At 40.8% G+C, this 17,792-nt stretch overlaps 1 protein-coding gene across 2 annotated transcripts in view; it reads left to right on the top strand.

Annotated features, from left to right (window-relative positions):
• ap2b1 (adaptor related protein complex 2 subunit beta 1) overlaps positions 1–17,792 on the top strand; it is a 313,188-nt gene that overhangs the window by 157,863 nt on the left and 137,533 nt on the right. Inside the window, exons 15-16 of one of the 2 annotated variants that reach the window (XM_060848299.1) lie at positions 5,072–5,113; positions 6,063–6,209. In XM_060848299.1, coding sequence (XP_060704282.1) covers positions 5,072–5,113; positions 6,063–6,209 — 189 coding nt within the window. The remainder of the gene's footprint in view (positions 1–5,071; positions 5,114–6,062; positions 6,210–17,792) is intronic. The other variant, XM_060848300.1, reaches the window with a different exon arrangement.

Below are 17,792 nucleotides of genomic sequence, written 5' to 3'. Positions count from 1 at the left end.
TTCCGTCCTCCCCCCTGCCACCCCAATGGAAAATCCTACCCCATGCCCTAATCCTGAGCATCCATCCTTCTCCAGTTTATCTTTAATCTCTGCTTGTCCTGTCTCAGAATTCATTTTGGTCTTGAGACTCAAAAATGTGTTCCCATCTGGCTTCAAGGAACTAACAGAGAGTGGGAATAAAGGGTAATAATTTTCAATGGCAGAAGATGATGATAGACAGTAATCTTGTCCATTACTGAAATCACCTACTCCTACCTCTACAACATTGCTCTTCTTTGTTTCGCTTCAACGTATTTGCTGATGAAACCCTTATCCAAGACTACACTATTCCAACACTATTCAGTCTATCTCTTTCGCCCTCCATAAATCTGAGCTCATTGAAATCCCATTCGCAGTTGTGCTTTGCAAGTGAATTGACTCTTAGAGTCATAGAGATGTACAGCAAGGAAACAGACCCTGCGGTTCAACCTGTGCACGCGACCAGATATCCCAACCCAATCTAGTCCCACCTGCCAGCACCCGGCCCATATCCCTCCAACCCATTCCTATTCATATACCCATCCAAATGCCTCTTAAATGTTGCAATTGTACCAGACTCCACCACTTCCTCTGGCAGCTCATTCCATACATGTACCACCCTCTGTGTGAAAAAGATGCCCCTTAGGTCTCTTTTATATCTTTCCCCTCGCACCCTAAACCTATGCCTTGGATAGGTTCTGGACTCCCCGACCCCAGGAAAAACTCCCATGCAAGTTTTCAAGTCTCTCAATGGTCTCACTCCTCTGCAACTGTAAAACATCCTTCAAGTGCTGCAATTTGCTAAGATCTGTCCCCCTTCCAAGTCTGGACTCCTGCAGTTTTTATGTTGTTCCACCATTGGTAGCCAGGCTAAGCTTTGAAAATTCTGTGTAACTGAAAGTTGTTAGATGCCCTAACGTTATTGCGATTCCCTAGCTGGTAGATTCTGTATTTTTGTTACTGAATGAGTTGTAGAAATTCAAGTGGTTATAACCAGACAGCAGGAGTGAGCCTTTCTGCTTCTAAGCTTGCTCTACCATTTAATAAGATCATGGCTGATCTGATTGTAACCTCGAATTCACAAATTCCTCCCCACTCTTGAAAACCTTCCACCCACTGGCTTACTATCTATCTATTTGTATCCACCTTTGTCTTAAAAAAAATTCAAAAACTCTGCTTTCACCACCTTTTCAGGAAAATCACTCCTGAAGATGAGGCAATGGATTAGTTATTGAAAGCCCAGGCTGATGTTCTGCAGCAATGGGCTTGAACCCATCGTGGCAGATGGTGAAATCTGAATTCATGAAAAATCTTGAATGAAAAGCTGGTCTAATGGTGATTGCGTAAGCACTGCCTATCATCTGGTTTGCAAGTGTACCTTCAGGAAGGATATCTGCTGTCCTTGCTCGTCTCTTCTACATGTGACTCCAGACCCACAGCAATGTGACTCTTAACTGTCCTCTGTGCAGTTAGGGATGGACAGTAATTGCTGGCCCAGCCAGCTATCTCACACGCCATGAACAATCTTTTTAAAAATTCAGTCTTCTGAGAGAAAATTTCATCTCGTCTTTATTCTAAAAATTTACCTCATTTCTGTGACCTGTTCCTCTGAAACAGTGACCTCTAGTTCTAGATTATCACATAAAATGGAACATACTTTGCACATCCAATATGTCAAGGTCCCTCAGGATCTTGTATGTTTCAATAAGGTCATCTTGTACTTTTCTGAACTTCACTGGGTACAAACCAAGTCTGCGCTAGCTTACAAGGCAACCTACCCATTCTATGTATTAGTCGAGCAAGTTCTCTCTGAGCTGCTTTCTAAGCCTTTACATCCTCAATTAAGTTGACCAGTACTGTAGATATTTTCAGTCATCAAGTTTAGAAATGTTATGATACACCTCTGGAGAGGATTGGACTTAAATCTAGGCCTACTGTCTCACAGGTCTGGATACTACTATGGTGCCATGAAATTCCTTGACTGGTTTTGTACAGTAACTCCCACTGTGGTGTCACCTGTGCCCTGTGTAACAAGTATAACCTCCTATTTAAATATTTAATTTCCTTTGCAATAAGTGTATTACTGGCATTGAATATCATAAATACCACAGTTACACTGTTGTATTATTATTGATAGTTTGTGCAGTTGCTTTAAGTGACCTAAATCCACATTACTTGTAAAATGAGCCCCATATTTAATTTTTGAAACCTTACTATGTAGACCAGAGATCAGTAATGTCAGAACAAGGTGGTATTGTCATCTGAGAAATTGTCTTCCTGTTTGTTCCAGTTGGATCCTCTTTCTAATCCGTGTTCATCCTGTGAATTGACTGAAAGCAGACCATTTTGTGTGGTTTGAATTTTGTTTGATGAGATATCACCTTGTTTTATTTCTGTACACCCTGTCTGAAAGCCTCAAACACCTTCCAATGTTCTGGCATATCCACTTCAGAACTTTATTATTCGCCAGTTGACTCTTGAGTGTAATATACATTAGACATAGATCATTGTTTATGAGATTGTACCCAGAATTTATTGAATACCTGTTTTACCTGACCATCTGTTAATTAAATCAAAATGTGACATTTGAGACTTTGTTAGCTTATTGAATGCAGAGAAAATGTGTATTGTCTTGTCTTTTTCCTCATTAACAGTTGTGGGCTCATTATGTCTGTGTACATTACATCTCCATTAAGGTGCTTTATGCATACACAAAAGCCTTGGCAGTTTAACTTCGCTTTAGATAAAGACCACAGTTATAATGTGAATGCAGCCTGATTCTGGATATTACCAACTTAACAGACAGGAAACAGAGTGAACTAAGCCTCTCGAGATAGCTTTAGGGGGAAACTTGATAATCACTTGGGAGAAAGAAGTAGAGGGAAATGCTGATGATGTTCACTGAGGAAGGATAGGGAAAGGTTAATGTGCAACATTAACACTGGATCAAATGGCTGTTCTGTACTTTAAGTTTTGAGACTTCCTGTAGAACAGAATTTTATATTGTTTCAATAAAAAATGAGTTAAATTTCCATTTATCATGAAACCATTAATGCTCTGACAAAAATATTTACGAGTCATCTGATTCTGTTTGTTTAATTCTATTCAAAGTTTGGGAGAAGATTTGTAGCTCGGGTGCTCGTTGTTGTGGTTCTGTTCGCCGAGCTGGGAATTTGTGTTGCAGATGTTTCGTCCCCTGTCTAGGTGACATCCTCAGTGCTTGGGAGCCTCCTGTGAAGTGCTTCTGTGATGTTTCGTCTGGCATTTATAGTGGTTTGTCTCTGCCACTTCCAGTTGTCAACCGGAAGCGGCAGATTCAAATCACTACAAATGCTGGAGGAAAGATCACAGAAGCGCTTCACAGGAGGCTCCCAAGCACTGAGGATGTCACCTAGACAGGGGACGAAACGTCTGCAGTTTAATACTATTGGCTGTGCATTGTTGCAGTTTTCAAAGTTTACGTGGTGTTCAGTTTTTTTCCCCTAATTTTGTATCTCCCCTCCTGAAGGTTGTGAAATATACTAGCTCTAATCCCAATGACACCTCTATTCCTCAAGTATCTTGCCAGCGTGGATATTCCAGACAGTAAGCATATCAATTTTGAAGGGCATCATGCATTGAATCAATATGTCATCACACTGTTAATATACTTGCTATCGGAGTTTTTCACATGCTAGATATTTGATGGGTAGAGGTCAGTGAATACGGCTAAACCTGGACTAAGGTTCAACTCTTGCCCCTGCAGAGATTGAATGCAATGTCACAAATACACCCACAATGAGACTGGCTGAATTAATCATTCCGGATATCCATTTGGGATTTTTGGTAGTATCAACAGCAAATATTTACTGTCGTCAATGTTGCAAAGGACAGGAGTAATATCCGACACTGAAGGCATAGCTAGCAGTGAGAGGTTGAAGAAACATTAGATGCACAGGAGACCAGAAATAGAGGAGCAAAGATGGGTTGGGGAGTTGGAGGGCTGAAGTAATTTGCAGATATAGAGAAGGTTCAGAGCATATTGAAATTTGAACATAAGGATAGAATTTTAAATTCAACACATTCTTTGACCTTGAGTCAATATGAATCATAGGGTGAATGGACCTTGGTACAAGAGCAACAGAGTTTTGGTTGAGCTGAGACTTGGTGTGAAAAATGTGGATCATTGGAATAATTGAACTTCGTGATGGAAATCATACTGAGTCACCTGTTCCTGCCTGGCAGGACCTCTACAGGCTTTCCATTGAAACTTTATGGGATCAACCGGAATTCTTCTTAAGCAGTTCACAATTGACTAGTGACAAGTATGGCAGTCTAAACTTACAACATATTTGTGACTGCTCGAGCAACATAACAACATCTTTGTTCTGCTGAGCGTGATGGAAAATGTAAATATCCCAGACTTTGACTTCCTCATTGGCTCACATTATCTAGGTTATTTTAATAAATAAAATGGTCACTGAGCTTAGCAATTTTCCAAAGTTTGATGAGAGAATTGCAGAGGAATCAAATGCAGCATGAGCTCCCTGTACATTATTTTGTATGTCAACATTTAAGAAGTGAGCGCACAGTTGATCATTTGGATTCAACAAATTAAATTTAGAACTTTCCAAACATTGAGCTTTTTGAAATCTTTTTGTTCTGTTGTGCTTTTCCCCTAATTGCTTTAATTGTCTTCAATGCTCTGGTCAATGCTATTGTCTGGTTTGCTGGAAATGAATACAGCTGGAATCTGAACTGTTCACCATCTTTTTCCTTTTGATTATTTCCTGCTTGACTATCTTTGTTTGCCTTGACAATGGAGGCTAAACTAAATTATCTGTCTCCTACAATTCTCTCTCTCTCAGCATATCAAAAACCACGCTAATAAATGAGTGACAGCTTGCTTCAATCTGAAATAAATTGAAATTGGTGAAAATGTGGAAGCTGTTTTTTTGTAATTAACTCATAAATGCATTTTTTCCTTCTTGCTGTTTATGCCCTCCTGCTTCTATGCCCTCTTGCTGTGTATGCCCTCTGCTTCCATTGACTCTCTGTATTCTGTATCTTTCAGCTTGGGGGCGATCTTGGCGGGCCTACTGGTGGGAGTCCAGCGGTGAGTCTTTCTCCTAAAGTCACATACAGATCACAATTGAAGATTGTAAGGGCTTTATTTGTTTTTACAATTTTCCCTCATCAAGATGCTGACTTTTTATGTGAGCATCTCCACCCCATTCCACTGGCAGTTTACCTAGCTATCCAGTTTTAGTATCTGATCCCAGTCAGTGAGTGTTAGCAGGCTTGTCACTGTGGATGTTATCACATTGGAGTCTAATCCTGTGTTGCATGCATCTTTCAATAGTGGTGTCTGGATAATAGTAAAGAGTAGGAATCTTCCCGGGCACTCTACCCCTCACACATCCTAATATTTGGTGTTGATTTGCTAGTATCCTATTCACCCTCTTGGCCTGGCATAACAAGTCCCAAATATGGGTGAGGGAAAAATCCCTTTCATATGAAATCATTCGTATTACATTGAATATACAATGCAGTAACAGGCCATTTGGCCTAACCAGTGAATGCTGGTGTTTATTGTCTATGGAAGCCACCCACTACCCTCCTTCATCTAACCCAATCAGCAGCTTCACCTTTTCATGCTTATTTAGTTTCAGCAATGTATGGAATTTACAAACGTTAAGAGTGAGCAAGGGAGATGTAAGTTTCTGCAAAGTTTCACATCATATGATGAACAGGAGTAAAGCACTAGCCTCTTATCGATATCTACTTCTTTAAAGCCCTCCGCAGCTTGTTTTTGCCATCATCGTCACTGTTGGATAAATTCAGTATCGTGTATAACAATTTTCCCTTAGAACTATTCCAAGCAAATCAGAGACTATCATAAATGCAAAGGTATGTAAATAAAATGTCTATTTAAAGATGTGTTTATCCAACCAATTTGCTCTGTTCATTTCTGCAGTGGACCAGTTGGAGTGATTGAGTACTAGTATGTATTGTTTTGTACTCGCGTGATCCCATGGTTAAATATTCATTTGTTTTTGTTACAGGTTGGTCAAAGCTTTATACCATCTTCAGTGCCAACTACATTTGGGCCCTCCCCAACTCCTGCTGTGCCGAGCAGTGGCCTGAGTGATCTGTTTGAACTCTCATCTGGAATTGGAATGGCAGCTGGCGGTTATGTGGCTCCCAAAGCTGTAAGTGACATTGCTGATCTTAAAGGCACAAAGAAAAATGGCACAATATCAGCTTTGCATCTTACATTTTGAAAGATAGTTGGCTTCCTAATGTAACTCGAACCATTCATGGTAAATTATTTTGTCTTCGTTCATGCAATAACTGCTGAGGCCTGGAAGATTGCAGAAGGCCGGTGCTACTAAATGCAGGTTTATTTGATATTGTACCTTCTTTTCATATACCATAAGGCCATAAAATATAGGAGCAGCATTAGGCCTTTCAGCCCATCAAGTCTGCTCTGCCATTCCATCATGGTCATTAGGAGAGTAGGATTGAGAAACCTACATTCTCTCAAGTCTTGATCCCCTTACTAATCAAGGACCCGTTTATCTCTGGCTTAAATATACTCAACGACTTGGCCTCTGTAGCAGTGGGTTCCACAGATTAACTACCCTCAGGCTGAAGAAAATTCTCCTTTAATTTGGCCATAATAACATGCAACTATACTGTTTTTCACTGCATCACCTTTTTCTCTTATCAGGGGTCTCATTGTTTGTTGGGAATACTGTAATTGGTGCAATTCTGTGCATACTTTTTTCCAAAGCCTGTTTGACCTCCAATTAACCTGTATCTCCCAATACCTTCTTGCTGTTAATAAATGTAATGAAGGTTTCAAATTAATATTATCATTTGTTTTCAAAAACAAAACAAGCCTACCTTCAGCTGTTGTGCTAAATCCAATTGACCTCTTAACTGACCTGAGCAGGACAGAGCATTTATTCTTTTTGACCTTAAAGGGATATATAGATACAGCTTAGCAGAATGACAACATTTTGAGTTGTCTGTTGATTTTTCTTATTGTCACACCAATTTTTTTAACCAGAGGAAGAGAACCAGTAATTTTCTGCTTATTTCATTCTGCCCTATAATTGGACTGCAAATAACAAACAAGCCTTCTAATTGATCTTGGGAAGTAATAATGATTAGACTACCTGGCCTTTCAGCAACACAGCAGGCCGCACACAGCTCCATCTTAGCAGCAGAATAATTCTTGTGCATTATAATGCTCCTGCTCTTAGTGTGCTCAACTAACTGTGAACTGTGTTGCAGAAGACAGAATCACAGAATGATGCATACAGAAGACCATTGGTACTGATGCTGATTAATCTGACATTATTGAAACAGTTTCTTCTTAGTCACTCAATCAAAGTCCTTTTGATTTTGTACACTTCAATCTCCCTTAACCTTCCTTGCTGCAAAAACAACCACTTCGGGAAGGTGAAGACCCATATCCCTGATGCGATTGTAGTAAAACCTCTACAGCCTATTGAAGGCTGTGACATCTTTCCTGAAAGCAAGGAGCTCAGAGTTGAGCATAATACTGTAGTTGGAGCTGATTCAGAGACTTAAAGTTGTTTTGAACATAACTTGCTTATATGCCATTTGCACAGTCTTCTCAACTTGTCCTGCCACCTTCAGTGATTTGTGACCGCACACCCTTTGTCCTTGCAGAGCTTCAAATAGTCCCAGAATGTGTCACTTAAACTGTATTTGTCCAGTTCATCTATCTGTTTTCTCCTGAAGTCTTCACTATCTTTTTCACTGTGGACTGTATTTCCACGTTCAGCCTCTGAAACTTGTCTATTATGCACTGTATAGCCATGACCAAACCATCTCTACAGATCGGAAAGGACAGTGGACCTATTACAAAATCCTGGGATATCACTGCATACTTGTAATTTTCATATCAGTTCACTGCTATTCTCTGCTTTCTGTCTGTTTGCCAGCCTCACCTATGCTGCCAGTATCCCCTTATTCTCATGGGCTTTATTTTTACCAACACGTCCATTATTATAAACTCTTTGAAATTTGGCTTCACCAAATCCATGTTAAATGCCATTTATTAACCTAGTTTGCCATTTGACAATTCTGTGTTGGATTATTTTTCAGGATTTCCCCACCAACAGCTTTAGCACAGAAACAGACTCTTTGGCCCAATTAATCCATGCTGAAGATTAGGCTCCACCCAAGCCTCATCTTATCCTTCCTCATTTAATCCTGTCAGAATAACCCTCCGTTCCCTTCTCCCTCATAAACTTCTGTAACCTCCCCTGAAAGTCCATCAGGGCAATTCGCCTCAATTATTTTGTGTGGTTATGATTTCTACGTTCTCACCACTCTTTGAGTGAAGAACTTTCTTCTGGATTCCTTGTTTATTTTAAGTTTTGATGACTCGCATCCTCTTTTGGGCAGAGACTTGCTGCATGAATTCTCACCTAACTTCTGCATAATTTTGAAGCTTTCTATTAGATCATCCATCGGTCTTCTGTCTTCAGGATCAAGGCTGTTTGCCCTTTTATGATGGGTATAAACTGAGTGCTGAGGTTATCAACTTTGTAAAACATTTTTTGTCCTCTCCAGTGCATCCAAATTCTTTATTGTGGCAACCAGAATTTTACACATTACTCTTAAGTGTCACCTTAAGATTCAGTACAAGTTTGACGTAACCTCTGTACCTGTTGGCTATAATCCCTCTAGAAATAAACCCTGGTGTTTATTGTGTTATTTAATTAAAATGGCCGATAAAAGTTAAGGAGTGAAATGATTTGTTTATTTGTATTCCATTTCCCCACTGCTCCTCTAATTCATGTAGATCCTCAGTTTCTAAGTAATATGTGACATCTTGATTTTATTGGAATGTAACACCTCATTTATCTATGGTAAAATTAATTTGCCTATTATATGGTTAATTCTTTGACACTTCTCAAGGTTTATTCATGTTTTCTTGTAAATTGTTGCAAGACTTTTGAGTATTGTTTAGTTTCCATCATAGCTTCAATTTAGGATCATCCAATCCTTAAATATGGAAATTAAGACTTTGATTCTACAGTCCCAAGTCATTAATATACATTTATGAACAACCAGTGATTCTCATTGGACTGTGTTTTGCATTTAGCCCTGTGAGGAGCTACCGTTTAGCACCTGTTTCCTGGCTTGCTGTATTGAAGTCAGCTATCCATTCTGCTATTTATTTGTTTCATCTTGCCCCATACTGTTTTTCCTAACTCCTGTATTAATCATTGGGCTGCTCCTGTGATGCCTCATGTCCTCCTGCTGTTCTGGTTGTCCCTTCTCATTGTTTCCCTTTAGGCTTGTTCTGTTTGTTCTCACAGATGTGTAGCTATGTGGAGGAATGTGTCTGGTAGATGATGGAAGTATATTTAATAACACCTGAAAGGGAATTATTGTATATTATTGAAATTGATATATTTGCATAACTGAGGGAAGAGCACAGTTGCTGGATTAATTGGAAGTAGGACAAATTGAATAGCTCTTTCCAAATGTTGAATAAGTACAAAGGCTCAATTTTATGATTCTATTCTGGTAGAAGACTTGTACAGTAAAATAATAATTAAGTTTTGATTGCGGTCCATGAACTTTCTCTGTGAGAGATTAACAAGTTCTGTCATTTTTCAAAACATATTTCCAATTGATTCTTTCAAACATGATCAAAGATCTCAGAAATAACTCTGTCATTTATATTGAAAAGATTCCACTATTTCCTAAGAAATGTAATTGCTACGTATTTTGAATCTAGGTTATAACTAATCTCTAGAAATTAGAATCCAAGAAAGATAGTGCTCTCTCAAGTCCCGAACCAGAGGACATAGCTTAAAAATATGGGGTAGACCATTTAGGACAGAGGTGAGGAGAAACTTCTTCACCCAGAGAGTGGTGGCTGTGTGGAATGCTCTGCCCCATAGGGCAGTGGAGGCCCAGTCTCTGGATTCATTTAAGAAAGAGTTGGATAGAGCTCTCAAAGATAGTGGAATCAAGGGTTATGGAGATAAGGCAGGAAGCGGATACTGATTAGGAATGATCAGCTATGATCATATTGAATGGCGGTGCAGGCTCGAAGGGCTGAATGGCCTACTCCTGCATCTACTGTCTATTGTCTAAATATTAAGCAGATTCATTGTTAAAGGCCTTGGTGCTATGAGAATCTGTCTTTCCAAGAGTCTCTAGAATTATTGTTTTCAAACATATGCAGTTATAGGCATCAGACGAACTTCCTTCTCTGGCTGTCCCCAGTCAATATGGTTGTTTTGGCAAGAAAGGTACAGCTTCCACATGTTCATTTGCAAATGTCTTTAAAGAACCAGCAACTGACTTTTGTTTGTGTTTAAAAATAAGGGAGGTTATTTATTCTCAGAATAAATATTCTCCTGGAATCCAAACACTCTGTTAGTCACACCACATACTCAAGAAAGATGCAGTTGGAGATTGTGCACTTTTATAAGTTTTAAATCAAGACAATAGTTAATACTTTTCTTATTTGGCTGTTGGAAGAGGTCAGACCATACAGATCCGGTGAAATCGAGTTTATTTCCATTTTTGAGTTGTAGTTCAGATTAATTTGGATGGCTGAAGTCATGTGTCTGTATTGTTGCAGGATTTCTTTGAAGTGATAAGTGTTCAGTTGTTGTGAAGCTCGGGGCTTAGACTTTTTATGTCAGGATGTCAGATTTCTTTACAGGTGGATTTGGAGTTTGAGTCAGGCTGAGAAGATTTTAAAGGCTCTCAAATCTTCAAAAGCAATGATGGTGTGGGCCGCCTTGTTACTGCAGTTCAGCAGCCTTTGGTGTTCTCTTGCAGATTGCCAGGTCTTTAGATCAAAACTTATCTCCAGGTTTCAAGCCGAATACTGCTTGTCTCACCAGAATGGCTTAAAAATCTAAGGGCATCGCTGCACAAGAGATAAATGGTGGTCTTTTGAACTTACTTCATAGATAACAGATCTCTTTAGTTTTCTTCTGTGAAGCATTGATCTGGGAGACAAAAAGTCTGGAAATCTATTGATTGTATGTTTGAAGTTCAAACATTAGCAGGTCTGAATTTTCTCCTGATCACATTTGTCTGCGTATGCACATTTCAGGGGGGGGGGGGCGTGCTCCCTACCCGGAGTAATTCAATTAGAACTTTTCCAGAAGTTTGAGAGAGTCTGTGTTAAATAAGCAATGGTCACCTGACTCTTGTTTCAGAAATTTCTGTCTGCCCAAAGGTATGTTAAGTTGCATAGAACATCTCTTCACTGGGCGTGACACGGTTCCTCTGTTTTGCTCAAAATGTAAGCTTGCTGTTGGCTCTGATTCTGGAATAAATAAGATGCAATTTGAATGGCTTCTTTAAATTACTTAATATGGAAAACACAGCCTGTTTGAGCAAATTTTGGTTTTGAAGCAAATGCATGGTTATGAAGCAAGCATTCATGCATTTTGAGGTAACCCACAACTGACGAGATACAACCGTAACATCGTGAAGAACAAGGGCAACAGATGCAGGGTGTGAGAAACGAAGCTCACTGTTCAATAATTTCATTCTGAAGCAGTCTTTACTCATACGGTCTTGAAGCCGGGTGACCATTAAAGGGGGTACACTGATCAGGAGGTTACATTACAATCTATACAGTTCAATTGAGACCCTCGGTACTCCCCCTTTTACTTCATACCTGATAGTTATATTGCTCTGTGCAATTGCTAATCTCATTGGCTTACCACATCTGTCTGTGGCCTGCTGTTGATGTGCAACACCCCCCCCCACCTTGATAGCTGAGTCTTATTACATTTGCTGACGCAACGCTGGGTCTTATTTGGTTATCTTATTCATACTAACTCCCTATGTGCCTGACAATTGCAACGGTCATGTCAATACATCGGTTTCGACCACCTCCCTTTCCGGTTAGTTATTTCTCGGTATACACTCTCATGATTGCGCCTTGCGATTTTTGCAGAAGTAAGATACAGTTACTTGTAACTGCTTGCAAGTGTATCTAGCTTAACATATTCTCTCCCCCCCACCATCACTCAGCCGTATGATTTTTGCGGTAACAACAACTGCTGCACGGGGCTCTCATAAGGGAATGCCCAACATTCCCAAGTTTCTGTCAAAGTCTCTCAGAATCTTGACTTGGAACTATATTGCCATCTAGTCCTGGCAACAGCTTCAAGTCCTGGAACTCCTGACATAACAGCGCTTGTGGGCGAATAGAAAAGTATTTTGCAAGTGAAGAGTTGCAGCATAAAATGAGGACAGCGATCTTCACATTTAACTCCAGAAAAGAAACCCTAGGGGGAGCTTTGCAAGAGTAGATTAAATGGCCCAGTGCTGACCTTCTGCCAAAATATTGCTGTAATTAAAGTGTACTGACAGCTTGATGGTTTTTAAATTAAAAATCTTGATAGAAACTTGAGACATACTGTACTCCAATTGCACATTCCCTCACATGGTTTGTCTGCCACTCAGTGACTGTCCAAGCTGCTCCACTGAACACCAAACAACTATGTTAGAAAGTATCATGGTCTTCAGTGGTTCGTTTGTTCTGTTCTAAACATGTTCAGCATGATTTTCTTTAATCTTTTTATGATCTGGAATACTTTGTAATATTTGGATTTTAAACAAAGTGTTCTTGTGCAATTTTCTGCCTGTGCATAAATGACCATCTTGACAGCCTGCATGATTTAACACTTGGACTGCGTGCTTGTGCAGATTAACCTATGTGAAATGGTAACTGCTGCATGTCAGTTTAAGTTTAATAGTATTGCACAGAGGTAAATGTATGAAATGGACAGGTATATAGTGGGGAGCCAGTTGTATCAGCAAATTCATCAGTTGAATGCAGATCTGGAGAAAGGCAGAGGTATTGTTGGCTTTTCCAACTAGGCACTGGGACTGACCTGTGAGGAGATGGTGGCATAATGGTGATGCCATTGGACCAGTAATCCAAAGTCCTGCTGTAATGACAAAGATTCAAATACTATCATTGCAGAGAGTGAAAGTCTCTGTTCACTAAACTGTGGAATTTAAAACTAGCCCGTTCACAACAGTTATCAATTACCATTACAATTTATCTTCACTTAATGAGTTTTTAGGGAAGGAAATCTGTCCTTTCCTGGCCTGGTGACTCCAGACCCATAGCAAAGTGGGTTAGTCTTAACTGTCCTTGAAATAGCCAATCATTGTTAAATGAAGATTTCGGCACATGCAGAAAATTGTACATGAATGCTTCGTTTAAAATCCAATCAAACCAATAACTTGGAGCAAACCACAATTTGGAAGGACCACTTAGCATCAACAGACAGTCTTGTCAATGCTACAAAGTTGTTATTATCCATATCAGGGCTTGTGCTAAGATTTGGAGAGTTATCTCTCAGTAGTCAGCTATAAGCTTGACATGACCATACTCATGAAATCCTGCTTTCAGAGACCAAATCACCATCCAGGGTATACCTTATTCCACCACAGAACATGTCCACCAAAGGTGGTGACACAGTGGTATACAGTCAAAAGCAAGTTGCCCTGAGAATCTTCAGCATTGACTGCACACCCATCAAATCCCTTGGTATCCCATTGGTGAGGGGAAGGAAGCTACCTCAGCCGATGTATCAGTACTCCATGTTGAATTTCACTTGGGAAAAGCACTCTGGGTGAGGTTCCATCCAGGTTAATTCAAGAGTGCAGGAGGAAGTGTCAGGAGCAGAACCAGGCAGGAGGCGTCAACCTGGTGAAACAATACACAGTATTACTTATATGCTGAACATTGGAAGAAACATGCAATAGACTGGGCACAGTGATCTTTCAATGAACAGATCAGGTGTAAGTTCTGTGTTTCTTTAACATCCAATGGTGGATAATTAAGCAACAAACAGGAACTGGAATCTTTTCAAATATCCCCATCCACAATGAAGGAGCAGCTCAGCACAGAATCCTTACAGTGTGGAAACAGGCCCTTCGGCCTAACAAATCCACACCAACCCTCCAAAGAGAGTCCCACCCAAACCCATTCCCATTACTCTACATTTACCCCTGGTTAATGCACCTGACCTAAGTAGTGGAAACGATGAGGCTGAAGCATTTCTAAGTATCTTCAGCCAGAAGTGCCATATGAATGATCCACTTCATCCTCCTCCTGAGATTCCCAGTATCAAAGATGCTGGTCTTCAACCAATTTGATATACTCCACGTGATATCAAGACAGGACTGAAGGACTGGTTGCTGCAAAGTTAGTGCGCCCTGACAGCATTTCAGCAATGATACTGAAGACATACACTCCAGAGCTAGCTGTGCCCTTAGCCAAGCTGTTCTTGTGCAGTAACGATCCAAGCCAGGCGATTATTGCTCTATACGATGGCAACAGGAATGGGTCACAGGCAAGGGATTCAGTTCCAGTTAACACCCGAGCAATCTCCTCAGTGGCCATTCATATCTACAAGGCTCAGGTCGGTAGCCAGGCTGGTGCAGTTTGAATAACAATCGAGAGAACTCAACACCATTTAGGACAAAGGAGCCCACATAATTGGCACTCCATCTCCCACCGACACAGTGGCAGCAATGTGTCCCATCCACAGGATGCACTGCAGGAACTCACCAAGGCTCCATTGAAAACACTGTTCCAATTCCATGACCCCTACCACCTAGAAAGATGGCAGTAGATGACATGGGAATACCTCCACCTGTAAATTGGCCATCCAAGTCACACACCATCCTGACTTAGAGTCATAGAGATTTACAGCATGGAAACAGACTTTTCAGTCCAACTCATCCATGCCAACCAGATATACGAACTTAAACTAGTCCCATTTGCCAGCACTTGGCCCTTATACCCCTAGACCCTTCCTATTCATATACCCATCTAGATGCCTTTTAAATGCTGCAGTTATACCAGCTTACTCTACTTCCACTGGAAGCTCATTCCATGCATGCACCACCATATGCATGGAAACGTTGCCCCTTAGGTCTCTTTTATACCTAGCCTTTCTCACCGTGAACCAATGCCATCTAGTTCTGGGCTCCCCTGTCCCAGGGATAAGGCCATGTTTATTTGTCCTATCTATGCCCCTCATGATTTTATAAGGTCACTCCTAGGCCTCTGACACTCCAGGAAAACAGCCCCAGCCTATTCAGCCTCTCTTTATAGCTTAAAACCTCCAACCCTGTAACATCCTTGTAAATCTTTTCTGAACCCTTTCAAGTTTCATAACTTCTGATAGGAAGGAGACAAGAATTGCACGCAATATTCCAAAAGTGGCCTAACCAATGTAGGAATCCTGCACTAAAGTATTCACCTCTGGACTCTCCAAAGCCTGTGCACCATCTATCAGGTATAATCAGGAGAGTGAAGGAACACTCCCCACTTGTTTGGATAGATGCAGCTCCAAAAACACTCCAGCTTTATGCTATCCAGGACAAAACAGCACACTTGATTGGTACCACATCCACAAACATCTGTTCCCACCTCTGCTGATGCGCAGGAGTGGTAGTGTGTGCTATCTACAAGTTGCACTGCAGAAATTCACCGAGGCTCCTTGGATACCACCTTCCAAACCCTGACCACTTCCACGTAGAGCAACAATGGAAGTAGATACATGGGAAAGCCATCTTCGAGTTCCCCTCCAAGCCACTCATTATCCTGACTTGGAAGTGTATCGGGAGAACGTGAGGACTGCAGATGCTGGAGATCAGCGTTGAAGAGTATGGCACTGGAAAAACACAGCCGGTCAGGCAGCATCCAAGGAGCAGGAGAACTGACGTTGTTGGGCATAAGCCCTTCATCAGGACTTGGAAATGTATAGATTCTTTCACTGTCGCTGGGTCAAAATCCTGGAATTCCCTCTCTAATAGTGTGGGTATGCCTACAGCACAGGGCCTGCAGTAGGTCAAGGAGGCAGCTCAACACCGTTTTCTCAAGGGCAACCGGAGACAGGCAATAAATGCTGGGCCAGTCAGCAATCCCACATCCCTTTAGTCAATGAAAACAACTTGTTGCCTCTTTGTTTTAAGTGGCAAGGATAGATAAGATGGCTAATGTCATTTTTGAAGTAGAGGAGACATTTTTCTCAAATTCCCACTGTCACTGAGCAGCGACTAAAACAATGTAACCTTCCCAGGATCATACACTTGTGAGTTTATGCCTTACTGTAGCAAGTTAAACAGAAAATTTTAGCTGACACCATCATGTTGCCCCAACTGAGATGGAACCTTTCAGATAAAAAATTAAACCTTTCGGGTGATTGTGACTACACTAATACCTTGACACTGTTAGATGAAGAGCCAGGAGAGTTCTGAATTTCTGTCCAATATTTATCTTTCAATAAACACCACAAAAATCAATTTTTTTTTCTCTGGGACTTTGTTGAGCATGAGCTTAGTGATAATATTTCAGAACTAGTTCACTGGATGCAGATCACTTTGGAACCTCCTAAGGATGCAAAAGACTTTATATAAATGCAAGTCTTTCACCTTAAATGGCTAAAAGACAATTGAGTCCAGACATCTGTTAAGCGCCATAACTTCAGTTCATTTTCAACCCATTGCCATGAGTATAAATCCATCGCCTGGATTAACTGGATAATTGAGCACAATTTGGAAGGCTCTTTCTACCGTTTCATGATGATAGTTGCTATGGGAATGAGAAAATATGATTAATATGTACTTGCCCCACTACATAGTTTGTAAATTGTACAATATTCAGTATTCAGCTATGGAAAGATGTAGAGGCAATAGGGTAGTGGTGATGGGAGATTTTAAATTTCCCAACATTGACTGGGATACATTTAACATCAGAGGTCTGGATGGGATAGAATTTGTAAAAAGCACCCAGGCGGGTTTTCTAGAGCAGTATGTCAATAGCCTGATGAGGAAAGGGGCCATATTGGACCTGGTATTGGGGAATGATCCAGGCCAGGTGGTAGAGGTTGCAGTGGGCAATTTCTTTGGGAACGGGGACCACAATTCTGTAAGTTTTACAATGCTTGTAGACAAAGATGAGAGTGGTCCTAAGGGAAGAGTGCTCAACTGGGCCAAGGCCAATTATATCAAAATTAGACAGGAGCTGGGAAATGTGTATTGGACACAGCTATTTGAAGGGAAGTCCACATTTGATATGTGAGAGGCTTTCAAAGATAGTGCATGTCCTGTTGAAAGCAAAGGGTAGGAAAGGCAAGATTAGTGAACAGTGGATGACAGCAGAAATTGTACAACTAGCCAAGAGGAAGAGGAAAGCATACATAAGGTCCGGGCAGCTAAGAACAGAATGGGCCCTGGAGGAATATTGGAAGAGTAGGACCAGTCTTAAACGAAGAATCAAGCGGGCTAAAAGGGGTAATGAAATAGCTTTAGCGAGCAGAATTAAGGAGAATCCCAAAACCTTTTATTCTTATATAAGAAGCAAGCAAGTAACTAGAGAAAGGATTGGTCCACTAAAGGATAATGAAGGAAGGCTGTGTGTCGAACCTGAGAGAATGGATGAGATTCTGAATGATTACTTTGCATCGGTGTTCACTGAGGAGAGGAATATGATGAATGTTTAGATTAGAGATAGAAGTTTAATTAGTCTGGATCATGTTGTCATAAGTAGGGAAGATGTATTTGGTATGCTAGAGGACAAATCCCCAGGATCGGATGGGATCTATCCCAGGTTGCTGAGGGAGGCGAGAGAGGAAATAGCTAGGGCCCTGACAGATATCTTTGTGGTATCCTCAAACACCAGTGAGGTGCTGGAGGACTGGAGGGTTGCTCATGTTGTCCCCCTGCACAAGAAGGGTAAT

Source organism: Hemiscyllium ocellatum, chromosome 31 (assembly GCF_020745735.1).
Source record: "Hemiscyllium ocellatum isolate sHemOce1 chromosome 31, sHemOce1.pat.X.cur, whole genome shotgun sequence".
NCBI lineage: Eukaryota > Metazoa > Chordata > Chondrichthyes > Orectolobiformes > Hemiscylliidae > Hemiscyllium > Hemiscyllium ocellatum.
Note: the sequence above shows the minus strand (reverse complement) of the source record. Positions and strands in the feature narration are given on the sequence as shown.